The 13521-nt window shown below is 24.7% G+C and overlaps 1 protein-coding gene across 2 annotated transcripts in view; it reads left to right on the top strand.

Annotated features, from left to right (window-relative positions):
- LOC129965891 (carbohydrate-responsive element-binding protein-like) overlaps positions 1-13521 on the top strand; it is a 32447-nt gene that overhangs the window by 13161 nt on the left and 5765 nt on the right. The window contains exons 3-15 of one of the 2 annotated variants that reach the window (XM_056080155.1): positions 840-916; positions 1497-1619; positions 1935-2097; positions 3728-3823; positions 3941-4032; positions 5084-6028; positions 6934-7180; positions 7322-7467; positions 8270-8375; positions 8523-8575; positions 9945-10055; positions 11253-11340; positions 13218-13317. In XM_056080155.1, the coding sequence (XP_055936130.1) occupies positions 840-916; positions 1497-1619; positions 1935-2097; positions 3728-3823; positions 3941-4032; positions 5084-6028; positions 6934-7180; positions 7322-7467; positions 8270-8375; positions 8523-8575; positions 9945-10055; positions 11253-11340; positions 13218-13317 (2347 nt within the window). Of the gene's footprint in view, positions 1-839; positions 917-1496; positions 1620-1934; positions 2098-3727; positions 3824-3928; positions 4033-5083; positions 6029-6933; positions 7181-7321; positions 7468-8269; positions 8376-8522; positions 8576-9944; positions 10056-11252; positions 11341-13217; positions 13318-13521 lie in introns of both variants that reach the window. The other variant, XM_056080154.1, reaches the window with a different exon arrangement.

The raw sequence follows: 13521 nt of genomic DNA, 5'->3' as shown, positions 1-13521 counted from the left end.
CAAGTAGGATGTAGACAATTTTTAATATTAATACTTAAATATTGAGTTATAATGTAGTAAAATGCTGGATATATATATTTTCTTCTAAAAACTATTTTGATTCATCTTTCTACTTCCAAAGCATATCACATTTATTTATTCTATAATTCAATATTGTAAATTTTATTGGATTTAAGAGTTGATTTAACTTTAATTAATTAAATTTATTTTTTATGAGTGACTTAATATATTATAACTATACTAAGTATAACGAGGAAAGACTTTAGCCTATAGTTAAATTTTATTTGCAGCAAGATTTCTTAATGTAGGCAGTATTTGGGCAAATTGTTTTGGATGCTAACTTTTATGAAAATTCATTAGTACTAAATGTTATTTTTAAGGAAGGAAGCAAACTTCTTTTGGTTACCATTAGGCAGATATAGATTTTGAGCATCTACTCAATTATATGTTTCTGATAAATTGTATTTTTTAAAAAAGAAAACTTTCTTAACTTTGTAACGGTTATTTGATTTATTATATTTATTATTTTTTGCATTTATTAATCTTAATTTCTCAAATATAAGTAAAGTACAAATATATCTACAGCATAATTTTTCCATTGATTTATTGATTTTAAATGTTCTCAGTTTCTTCATGGAGTATGCAAAGCAATATAAATTGAAATTTGAATATTTAAATTATTAGAACAAATGTCCAGGTGTTCTATTCTTTCTTTTTTGTATATTAGTTGAGCTTTATTAAGACAATTTTTTCCAAATGTTATTCATCTTTAAACCGAAATATGGCTAGGCAAAATTTTTTTAAATGAATAATATTGTGAAATTAATTTGTTTTCCCAGTTGTTATGAAAATAAAGACAGACAAATTGTGCCATTTTGCAACACCTCTGGATGGGGACACTCATATGAAACCAGAGGTAAGGATATCTTTCCTAGATAAGTAACATTTTCTTTACTTTATAATTTTGTGAACTTACAAAGTAGTTTTGTAATAATAGTTTTAATTAATTACAAATATATCAGATTTTAAGCAATAGACCAATATCTTTTTTTTTTTTAATATCAACCTTCAGTTCTTTTTCTTCAACATTTAAAAATTTCCTGTTTTTTACATTTTTATTCTGTATGAGAGTACAACCAAAGAAGTAGTGTCTAATTCTGAAAAAGTAAGCAATTAAAAAGGAAATATTTCTTGAGCATCTTGATTGTAACATGAAAGATAAATATTAAGGAAAAGAATAAATACATACAACGTTCTCATCTGATAATATCTTTTCTTCTTTTTGAACAATTTTTGCTCATTTATAAAGTATTTCTTCATAATAATTTGTGTGTGAGCATTGTTGTTTGTACCAAAATGCTAGAAAGGAAATAATTAATGTGTTAATTTTTTTAAATATAAGCATGTCTTTTTTTAAGGATATTCATTTTAACATTCGAAATTACTTTAAAAATAAATTTGATATTTTCTAACATTTTATCAAACATCATTTTCAGGCTGTTGTTATAGAGGGAACATATTGGAAAAGGAGAATGGCTAACATAACTGCCGAGTACAAAAAATGGCGGCTTTTTTATAGAGACCGATTTAGGTTAAAACCTAATCAAGAAACAGAAAAGGTATGTGATTCTAATTACGATTATTGATTGTTTAAAATATGATTTAAAAACATTAAACTAATTTTTATTTTTATTCTTTAAAAGGAAGCCTTTTTTTATAATTATTTTTCTAAATTATCATGGATTTAAAATAATGCTAAATAATTTGAATTCATTTTGCTGATATCAAAAACAAAATTTATATTTTGTTAAAATTTTTGGAACATAATTTTATTTTAAATTAAAGCTGTTTTATAACTAAATATACTAAATTTGCTTTTAAATAATTTTATAACAAGCATTATAATAAGCATTATGAAAATTTTATTTTATTAGATGGATATGGATTGGGAAGCACGATGGCCATCATGGCCTAAAGATGCTTATACTAGCCTTCAAAGTGCCATGGATGAAGATTTCATTATGGATTTTACTGATACTTTATTTACTACTTTTAATCCAAGTCAACCATTTGATTTTCCAAATCCTAAAGAAATAGGTAAAAAGTCTATGTTAAATGGTATATGTTCATGATATATTTGAGGGATTTTTAATGTTTTGTGTTTAGTATTGTTTAATGACTATCGTTTGCTGCCAAAAAGCATTTGAATTTTGAAAGTGGAAATTTTAATTCATATTTTATTATATTATATTTAAATAAATAATTGTAAATAATTATACATAAGATTAAGTTAATTTTTTTATATTAAAATACTCGCAAATTATCAACTGTTAGTACAGGCTGTAGTTACAATCAATCTAAAGCAAATACAGCACTGAGCACAACATCTTGTCCTGTCTTGCCAGTAACTTGTTTGAAAGCAAATGAGCAAAGCATAATATATGAAATGTGGTATCTCAAGTAAAGCAGTCTAATAAATATGTTTGTAGAGAAGACATCTCCAGTGTTTGCTTCTATAATCTTTGATTGTAAAAAGTGCTAAAATGAAACAGTTTTGACTGCATATTTTTTCAGTGCATTTTAATGATAAATTATTTAAGCTTATTGCCTGTATTGCTTATGTGTAAATCGAGCTTTCATTTATCTACAAAGATATTTTCTTTAATTTTGAAAAAAAAAATTGCAAATATATATAACATCTATATTTTGAAATACATTGATTAAGAATATGAATAAAGTTATTATGACAAGGTTTTTCAGACTATTAATTTGGTAATTATATTCAACTTGTTTCACATTGAAATATTTTATCATACCCAGTTAAAAAATTAAACAATGTAATTTGTTATAAATAATCCATTTACGATGAATTTATTCTTTGTTGGAAAATACTTTTATGATGGTACATATATTTTCTATTACTACTATTGTAATTCAAATTTTTAAAAAAATTGAAAATCCCTGTATTATAGGGTGAAAGGATGGCATAAATTATATGGCACAATAGCAATTTCATTTAAAGACTAGGCCTGCTAATCTTTTATATTTATTATAATATTGATTTTGAATATGGTTCAAACCTTAGCATTATATTCATTTGCTTGGTAATTGCAGTATTTATGTTGTCATAAAACTTAATTTAAAAAAAAAAAAAATTCACGAAAGTGAGTTCAAGTAATCATTTTTATAAAATATGATTTGAACAATTTATATTTTGACATTCCATTTCCAATTGAAGCTATCATTGTACGAAACAGAATATGTCTTGCTATCCATTTTGTTTTCTAAGTCAAAAATCTAAACCATTACTTTAGGTCAAAAATCAGCAAAAACATGTAGGAAATTAGAACATTTAGAAATTTAAAAAAAAAAAAAAAAAAAAAAAAAAAAGATCAGTAATGTTAAATTTTTTTTTTTTTTGATTTTATGCCTTGATTAATTTTACAATTATTATTATTATTATTTTATTAAGGTTCTGAAAATATATTTGCTTTTGCTAGTAAGTTGGTTTTTTAATTTTAAAATATTTTTTTTCAGTGGTATTTTTAAATGATTTTAGCATGGCCATTTATTTATTGTATCAATTATTACTGTGATAATTATTTTATAATAATTATACTTATGATAACTATTTTAATGAATTTTTTATTTGACACAAGTGACAAAATAATCATGTTTGAGATTATTATTTTATTTCATTCTTTCCTATTACTTTATATATATGTAGCTGCCAAAGCTGGAATAGCAGATTTTATTCAGCCAGGCCTAGTGCAATTACAGCCAGCTGTAGATGATTTCATGGACACTTTTGAACCTCTTTCAGGTAATAAACTTGCCATTATTTCTGCTGTAACAACAATTCAAAACTTTATATGTTGTATAAATGAACTTTTTAGTCTTATATATAATTCTGATACCTATCTGGCAGATCTTTTTTCAGATTTCTTGAATTCCAAACTTCCACCTTTGCCAGAAGAAGGTACATATAACAGTAATTTTCAAGATTTAATATCCCCTGGTGCTGAGCAACAGGTAAGATTAATTTTTTTTAACATGAAACTGAATTGTTTTTTAATTGTTTAACTTTTAATTTTGGATATTGAAATGTGACTTACACATGTTTGTGATAAATTGCCTGTTGGCATAGGCTGTTATAGAAATTAAATTGCATGAGAGTATATTTTTCTTGTTTGTCAATGTATTTTTATTTGTATTTCATCTATTTAAATATAAATTAATATTGAATACTAAAATTTCATGAATGAAATTTTACTGTTTATTTATTATGTTTTCAAATTCTGAACTAGTTTTAGAAACTTGTTTAAAATTTAATTAATCAATGATTTTTCATCCAATTTTACCTTTTTTTATATATAACTTTCCTCTTAGCTTACTGCTGTTTTACAAATAATAACTGTGAAACTTTTTCTTGTTCTTTACCAGATTACTTTTTCAGTATCATAAATGAATGTAAATACAATTGTTATTAACATTTCACCAGACTATTTTAATGTGATAGCATAAACAAGAGAGAATTTCACTTTTTTGTTAATGTGTAAGGAAATAGAAGGGATGCAGTTTGTTTAATAGACCCATTGCTTTGATTAATTAAATTATTTAAGTTTTTCATTTCAAATAATGCACTGTAAACCATAGAATGATAAATTCTAGTGTTCTGTTTATTTTTAAGAATAATATTGTATATTAAAAAGAATACAATCTAGCAAGCAAACTATTTGTAGTCTTCATTTTTAGTTAATATTAATTTTATACATATGAGCAGCAGTATATGTGCAGTGAATATTTTCAGTTTTTTTACTTTTGGATATTTTAAGTATGTATTTGTCTGGTAGATAGTTTTATATTTTCAATATTTTATTGTCTTTTAATCATTAATACTATAAATCAAATGCTATAAGTGTTTAAACTCAAAAACATTTGCTTTACATTGTTATTAAAACCAGATTCTTGTTCTTTTATATGTAAATAGACTAAATTTTTTATATGTTAAAAATGCTCATTGTTTTTGGTTTTATATATTGGTGTTATATTGATTCATTTGTGATTTCTTTTCATTTGATAGGATTCATTCAGTAGCTCAGGCTCTAAAATGTTTGGTAGACATACTCCTAATTATTTCAGCCGTTTCAGTGCTCAAGCTTCAGGAAGCTCTTCATTGAAACGGAGTAAGAAGCCTGTATCATCTTCACATTCAAAACAAATCCAACAGCCATCCTATATGCCTTCTTCCCCATATTCTGGCAAAGCAATGCTGAACAATATGAACTTCACTCCTGAAAATAGTGCCCTTCTTTCTGAAAATGTGCCTTTACTTCCTTCGGAGCAGCTTCCTTCTCAATCTGATTCTATACAACCTTTTTTATGCAACACTGTTTCCAACCAGCCATCCCAAGAATCCACTATTGAATCCCTTCTACAAGGAAATTTACAAAGTGAAGTGAGAAATTTGCAACCAACTCCTGAGAGCTTATCAACTATGCAAGTTTCAGCAGCTCCCCAAATGGTGAAAAGAGAACAGACTAATCAGTTCTTCCAACAGCCAGCATTTAAGCCATATTCTGAAACAGACTTATCTCAACAACATATGACGCAAAATTCTATACAAGTGCCTTTACAAACAATTCCACAAGTTCATATTGCTGAAAATATGATTTCAAATTCAAATGCGAATGAAAATAAGACGACAAAACACCCTCTCTTTTTTTCTGTCAGTTTAGGTCAAGCAAATCATTCTCAACCTAGTACAAGTAGTTTTAAAGTACCAGCACAATTACAACAAGTTGCTAATATTAGTGCTTCTGCTGGAAATGTATATCAACCAAGTCTTGTTAAGCAGAATCCTGTATCACATGCAGAATCTCCTGCTTTTAGAAGACATTCATATACTACAGGTCAACCTTTGCAGTCTGTTCCTCAAAATCCTAGTGATTTCATGGGATCTCGAAGAAGTAGGCCTATTGCTCCAGCAACTACAACAGTTGCAAATTTTGCTGTACCCGAGGTTCCAGTAAGTTGTCTTCTGATTATATATTTTTAATGAATGATATGTAATATTCATGTAGAATTTTTAAAAATAATATTGAAATTTTCGATTTGCACAGCAGTTGTTAACAGTATACACCATTAGTCATTTAATTGATTTGTCCATATGTACATGCAAATGCTGTAGTTTTAACCTTGTTAACTAAAATAAAGTCATTCGTAATCTTATAATGTGACTACAAAAAATGAAATTTATAAACATGTCTAAGTTCTATGAAGTGACAGCATATTTTCAAAATAGTAAATAACATTTGATTAGATGAAAGAAAACCAGTTAAGTGTTTTTATTTTATTTTAAATAAATTTTTATAAGGTTCTCTTTTTATTTAAGAATGCAAATATTCTTTCCAAAATAAAATGCAAATTAGTTTTTGCGAAACTTTTTATTGCATTTGTGTGTGTATATATATATATATATATATATATATATATATATATATATATATATATATATATATATATATATATATATATATATATAATTAAATGTGACGATGCATTCTGTTAAAATAATAAAGAAATTATCAATAATAATTTTTTTGTCCCCTTATCTCTGTAACTTTGAAAATTATCTGCTATAAATTTTCTCTGCATAGAAAATATATGAAAGAGTATGAATTAGCTTATCTTAAATATTGTGAATTTTTTTCCTTAGGAAATATTAATTTCTTATGTTATATAGTATTATTAAAAATATTTTCTTTTGCATTCTTTAAATATATTTTAAAATGTTTAATGTAATTTTAGACTATGATTTCTTTTTTAGTTAATGGGAAGCAGTTGTCACTGTATAAATAGATTATTAAGAATTTTATGTGGGATTATCGCATTATTTATGTTTAAAATCATAAATTAAATCTGATTTTTCAGCCAAATCGAAGAACACGTTCACGAAGTGTTTCATCCCCACAGTCAAGTAGTCCAAAACCTGTTATGCATCAACCAGCACAGGCTATTTCTCTAACAGATATAAGTTCATCAGTACCAGCTGTTGTTTCAACAACAGATCTTTCTAGACAGAGAACTACTCTTTCAAGTTCCCTTGGGCAAACTGTTAATGTCTCAAACTCCAATGTTTTGCAACAGAATGCCATTCTTGCTCAACTTCTTGCTCCAGGTGAATAATAATGATTATTGTATGTATTATTAAAAGAAATTAATTCAACAATGTAAAAATGTTTATCAAGTTTCCTTTCAAAAATTCATTATTTTCAATAAAGCTTTTGTCACTAATATAATTTTTATTATATATTTTTAGGATGCACACAACAAGATATTGGTCAGACTGTGATCAAAGTGACAAATGCAGCAACTGCGAATGTTACTTCACCTGTTACTATAATTAGGCCACTTCTTAGCTCTACTGCTCACACATTTGTTTTTTCACCTCTTTCAATGGGGGCGGTAAGTTAGTATTTTTATAATGTTTTATTTTTAAAAATATCTTCATTAAAATCCAATCAGATTAATTAATTTGGAATGAAGTATAATATTGTTTTTACAAAATCGAAACTGTCATTCTGTTTTTAATGTTTGCTGTTGTCCATATGTGCTTCTAAAGCAAACTCTTTTGTTGGTGTCATAATTATGGGACTGTCAGTATCATAATTATTTGCATTTATGTTACTGATGGTTTTTTCTATGTGCAAATCTAAAAGATAAAATTATTTCATTATGAAATGGAATACATTTTAAGTAGATTGTATTGATCATATGTAAATTTGTTTCTTTTCCATTTCAAACTGTAAATCAGTTTATTTAATAAAAATCAATTTTAAAATGTAAATTTTATTCATATTACCCCAAATTAAAAAAGCATTGATAAGTGTTTGTAAAAATGCTTTTATCAATGTTTAAGTTATAAAATTGCTATTTTCTGAAAATTATGAAAATAAAATCAAAATTTGTTTCATGTTTCATTATTTTTTAAAAAAATTTTTTAATGAAGTGCTATTATTGTTTATTAAAAGTTTTGAATTGTTTTTAAAAAGATAATTGTTATATTTTTCTAGAAAAGAATTATATTATTTACAGTTTGGCAAATTTGATAAGACAATCTGCATTTTTTACACTTATAAATAGTTTTTTTATGTGGATTTTCAACACATTTATAATTTAATGTGTTTTTTTAAAGATTACACAAATTGAATATGCTTTTAAGTCAAACTTAAGTAATCAATTCAAGGTAATGATATTATTTTTATAGACATCTGGTGATCTCCAGCAAAGTCTGTTTGTTAGTTCTGCTAATTCTTCACTAGCCAAACAAGATTCACCACCTACATGTGTTCTTCCTACTCCAGATAGTCCTGGTAATTTTCCAATCCATTATTTAAAATACAGCATGTGTTTTTTAGAATATTTCATGTTTTTATTTATATTATTATATTTAAATCTTATCCTAGATAATGAAAAAAAAATCAGAACATTTCACATTAATTTGTTTTTTCCCCCTATAGGTTCTTCCACTTGTAGTTCTCCTGCAATATCAACCATTTCCTTTGAGTCTCCCGTAAGATTTGACTTCTGTATAAATACTTCTACCTGAAATTATATATATTTTTTACATTAGTTTGTATGATTCTGTGTCTTGGGTATATTTAATTTTTTTTTCCTTTTCTTTTCTTAAATTTGTGTTATGTAGATCCATGGAATTTGTTCTATAATTTATTCTATCTGCAAATAAATCATCTTATAATGAATGTCTAGTGTACTAAAGTGAGATTTAAGTTATAATATATGTCTTTTAATTTAGTTATTAATTACTATTTAAATTATTATCTGATAATTCTGATGTCTACTATTAGAAAAAAATTGAGAATAATAGTATCTAGAATATTTAAATATCTACAAATAAATTGCTTTTAAATAAGATCAATCTAAATTAAATAATTATCTTTTTTTTAATATTAAACATGTTTTTTAAAAAACATGACAAAAGCATAACAAAACTTGACTTTATTTATTTATTACTGATTTATGTATTTTCAAAATGTCACTTTTTTTTTTTTTTTTTTTTTTATGAAGTCATCAAACTTGAACATGTTATTTACAAGTGGCTATTTTTAAACTCTTCACATAATATTAGTCAAATACCAATTAGTTTAGTAGTTTTTGTGGTACATTTTAAATGTATTGAGTTGCAAACATCCTATCTTAATGTCAAGGCTTAGAAAACAATTTTTTGAGTTAATCTAAGCTTTCTGGCCACTTTGTATGGTCTTCATAACAGCTTCAAAACCAAGTTTTTAATATAAAAAGATCCAAGTCTGTAATACATAATATTTGGATATTTTCTTGTTTTATATTGTTTGTAAGTTGGTACTATCATTAGTAATTTTTAAATCATTTCAATGCACCACTACAATGCACTTAAAAATCAGTTTTCATATTTAATTTTTGATAATTTGTGATATAATTTCATATAATTTTTTGCAAGGAAAAGAATCTACTTATGATTGAAGGAAATTTTCTTCTTTATATTATTTTTAATTGCCACAATTCTTGCTTGTAGACAGTATTATAAGTACAATAATTCTTATTTTGTAAGCACACATTCATCATTTGGACCATAACATGAAATTAAAGATATAATTGAAACATAATTTCAAGTTTGAAATTTTAACAAAAATTATTCTCTGAATTTCATGTGATCATGTCAATTTCACATAATCAATTTTATGTGAATTTCATGTTAGAAGTGGTATTTTGTATTTTTATTATTTGAACATGTTTTTAAAAATTTATTTATGATATATTTTTGAAGTAGTTAATTTAAGGTTTATTCTCGGAAGTTTTATGATTTTTATTATAATTTTAGATGCTGTTAAATGCTTTTAGTAGTCATTTCTAAGAGAACAAATTTTTATATTTTCTTATAGTCTACGTCTAAGTCTGTAAGACTGAAGTCAGATGAAGAAAAAGTACAGTACAAAGAACATCGTAGAGTATGTCATATTAATGCTGAGCAGAAAAGGCGTTGCAATATCAAAGTAAGTATTAAAAAATTTGTTTTACTAACAAATAAGCATAACAGGTTTTGGACTTTATTATTATATATTGTATTTGAAGTATAAGATATTATTTAAAAGATAGAAATTTTTCTTTTTAATAACTACTTTCTTAAGATATTAAATAAAATTGCCCAATTTCTTTTTCTTTTTTAAATAATGGCATGAAATGAATTCTTTATTAACCATATTTGCATAATTTAAAAGTGACAAAGAGAAAAAACTATATCAAGGCCATCAGGACTTATTTAAAAAACAAATTTCTCTCATAGTATATAGTTCTTGTAAAACTTACTTTCCTTTCGTTTATTTATTATTCAAAATAAATTATCTGGAGAGAAAATGGATTGAGCAGAACTTTTCTTTTTATTCCAATCAATGATGTAATACATTCAATTTTTTTATTTAACAATTCAGGAAAGAATTTTTGAATTTTAAAAACTATCAATTTCAGTCAAATTATGATCAGCTGAGAACAGCATGTTTAAAGCTGAGTTAACATTTTGCTCCCATTTTTGCTTTTGCATTTAAAAATAATTTAAATATAATTTTTAAAATTAAATATAATTTAAAAAATTATTGCTATTGGTTATACATTGATAAAATTTCTCCTTCAGTTTTTATTTAATTTAATTATATACAGATAATATGATGCAGTAAAAGTTAAGTGATGTTAAATATTGTTATTATAATTTTAGATTGCTATTATATCTGCTTATGAATTTTTCAAAACCGAAATATTAGCAATTGATTCTTGGAAAGAAAATTAGCTTGAATAGCTGATAAATATTTTTTTGAAATTTAATCCTGTTTGTTTTTACTAGAATATATTTGAGGATTGAATAGATTATGATTTTTGTATGAAAAATAAATGGTTTAAAAAAGAATAATAAAAACATCTTAAGATATGAGATGCATTGCTGCAATTGAAAATGAGGTATTTCAAAACATTTCCTGTTTTGAAACTAATTAAATATAAAAACTTGTAGATAAAAAAGGTTTCATAAAATTCTTCTGTTAGGTTCTTAAATTCTTTTCATTTTACATTTTACTAATTTTGTATATCTGGCTTTCTACTTTCATATATTCAATATATTCATATTTTCAAAGTTCAAAATAAAACTGTAATTAAAAAATGCATAAATATCTGTTTTAATTGCATGGTTCCTTTTCTAACAGAATGGTTTTGAGTCATTGCACAATTTATTGCCACCAATGGGACAAGCTCCAAGTTCTAAAATAAGTAAAGCAGCTATGTTACAGCGAGGTATTTTAAAAAAAATTTCTGTACTTTATTTATTTGTTATATCCATGTTTCATTAATAGGATTTTGTCTTGTGTGTATGTGTTTCATTTAGCTTGAAATAGGCAAGGAAATAGAGGTAAAATCAGCTGCAAGCATGGAATGTTTTTTTGCAAACTGGATGCATAAATAACTTGTATAAGTTTAATACTTCTGCAGTAATACAGTAAACTATTTATACAAGTTAGTTAAAAGTACATTAGTTGGAGAATAATATTAAAAAAGAATTATGTCTGCATTTCTGAATTTATATATAATAAGAAAGCAGGAAAGTGACAATAGCATTTCCAAAAAGTTGATCCTACTATAAAACATTTATTGCATATTAAATCAACTGTGATTGAAATCATGGTTATTTCTTGAAATTTTATTTTGCAAGATTGTTTCCATTCCATCATTATGCTTCACTCAATGCAGATTATATATATATATATATATATATAAATATATAAATGAAATTTTTTTCTAGAAAGGATTATCTCAAGACAATAACAAGATAAACATGTTCACTGATGTAAATATTATTTCATTAATTTCACTGTGATGCAAAATGACATGAATGCAATAACAATTAAATTTTTTAGCCACATTATCATGCATTCAGTTTTGTTTATTCTTAATTTTCTTTAAATTATTATCTGCTTTAATGTAAAGGAATAACTGATTCATTCTATATTATCATTTTATATTTTGCCTTTCTTTTCTGGCAGCAAATATGCGTATAAATAAATATTATGAACAAGATTAGTGGCATATCTAAGATTTCTTCCTTTCTGTAACATGGAAGTAACAATAAAAATGCTTTTATATTTGATTTGGTTTTTGTATACAGCCTTTTGTGATTTAATTTATCTTTTAAATGTATTCTTATTGAAATAAAAAGTTATAGATATAAGAAATTCATGTAATTTTTAAAAGTTGTTAATTATTTTTTAATTATATTCAAGAATATTATATTACATCAAACTGTAAACTAAACTAAAATGTTGAATTAATTTTAGTTATTAAATGGAGGAGTAGAATGATTATAAAAGTTTATATGTTTATAGGAATAGTAAAAGGATCGATTTTTTTTTTTTTTTTTTTTAGTTTTCTAAATTGTTTGTTTAATATATGAATTTTATCATAAAGCTGTTTCTAATTTTACTAACTTGCTTTATTGCATCAGTTAAATTTTGATTTAAGTGAACTGTAAAATAAAATTTAATATATCAGGTTAGATAAATTAAGATTTATTTTGTTTAAAATGTATCAAGTATAATGTCTCTTCCAATTTGAAGCATGAAACAAATTTTAATAATTAAAACAAATTAATGCATTATAAGTGATTATGGACAAAAGCATAATTTTACACAGTGTATATGCAACAAATTATTTTTAAATCAAATGTATTTGTGGCATTCTTATTCCAGATTCACACATAAATTGTTATTCTTAATAATTTCTGTCCAAGATAAATTCGTTTAATACTTGGAATTTCTTTATAATTTATTTAAAAGTCTCTCCTCACTTTGAAAACTTTCTGTTTTTAAATACATTGTAATTTTATTTTGTGTGATTTTGCCTTGTTAATTTGAATGATATTATGGGTATATTTAAAGCTAAACTGTTTTTAATATTTGTAGTTATAGATATTTATGTAGAAATGTCTGTAAATATTTGCTAAAAATATTAGACCAGATAATTTAGTTTTCATTACATAAATGAAAAGAATATAAATTTTTATGTTAAATTTAAACAGAGGGGATATTCATTATTTAAGGGGAAGGTGAAATTATTATTTTTTTAGTGTTTGTTTTGTGAGTTTCATTAATTACATGAAATGTTTGTATTTTTAAAAGGAGCTGAATACATTCGCACATTGAAATCAGAGAGGCAGCAACAAATGGAAGAAGCTGAAATGTTAAAGAAACAAATAGATGAATTGAATCAGGCAATAAAGTAAGATGCTATACATTATTTGCAATTTTCTTCTTACTGTTCAAAATAGAAGGTGATAGTTGTTAAAATCAGGGCATACAAAACAAAAACAATCGTTATCTCGTAAGTTTTCTACAACGGTTGTTAGTTTTCCATTCTAATGGTTACTGTTTACTGGTTACATATGTAACCAGTAAACAGTTAGATTTGATTTTATCTGTGGTA

This window comes from Argiope bruennichi, chromosome 4, assembly GCF_947563725.1.
Source record: "Argiope bruennichi chromosome 4, qqArgBrue1.1, whole genome shotgun sequence".
NCBI lineage: Eukaryota > Metazoa > Arthropoda > Arachnida > Araneae > Araneidae > Argiope > Argiope bruennichi.
The sequence above is the reverse complement of the archived record's forward strand: the minus strand, read 5'-3'. Positions and strand labels throughout refer to the sequence as shown.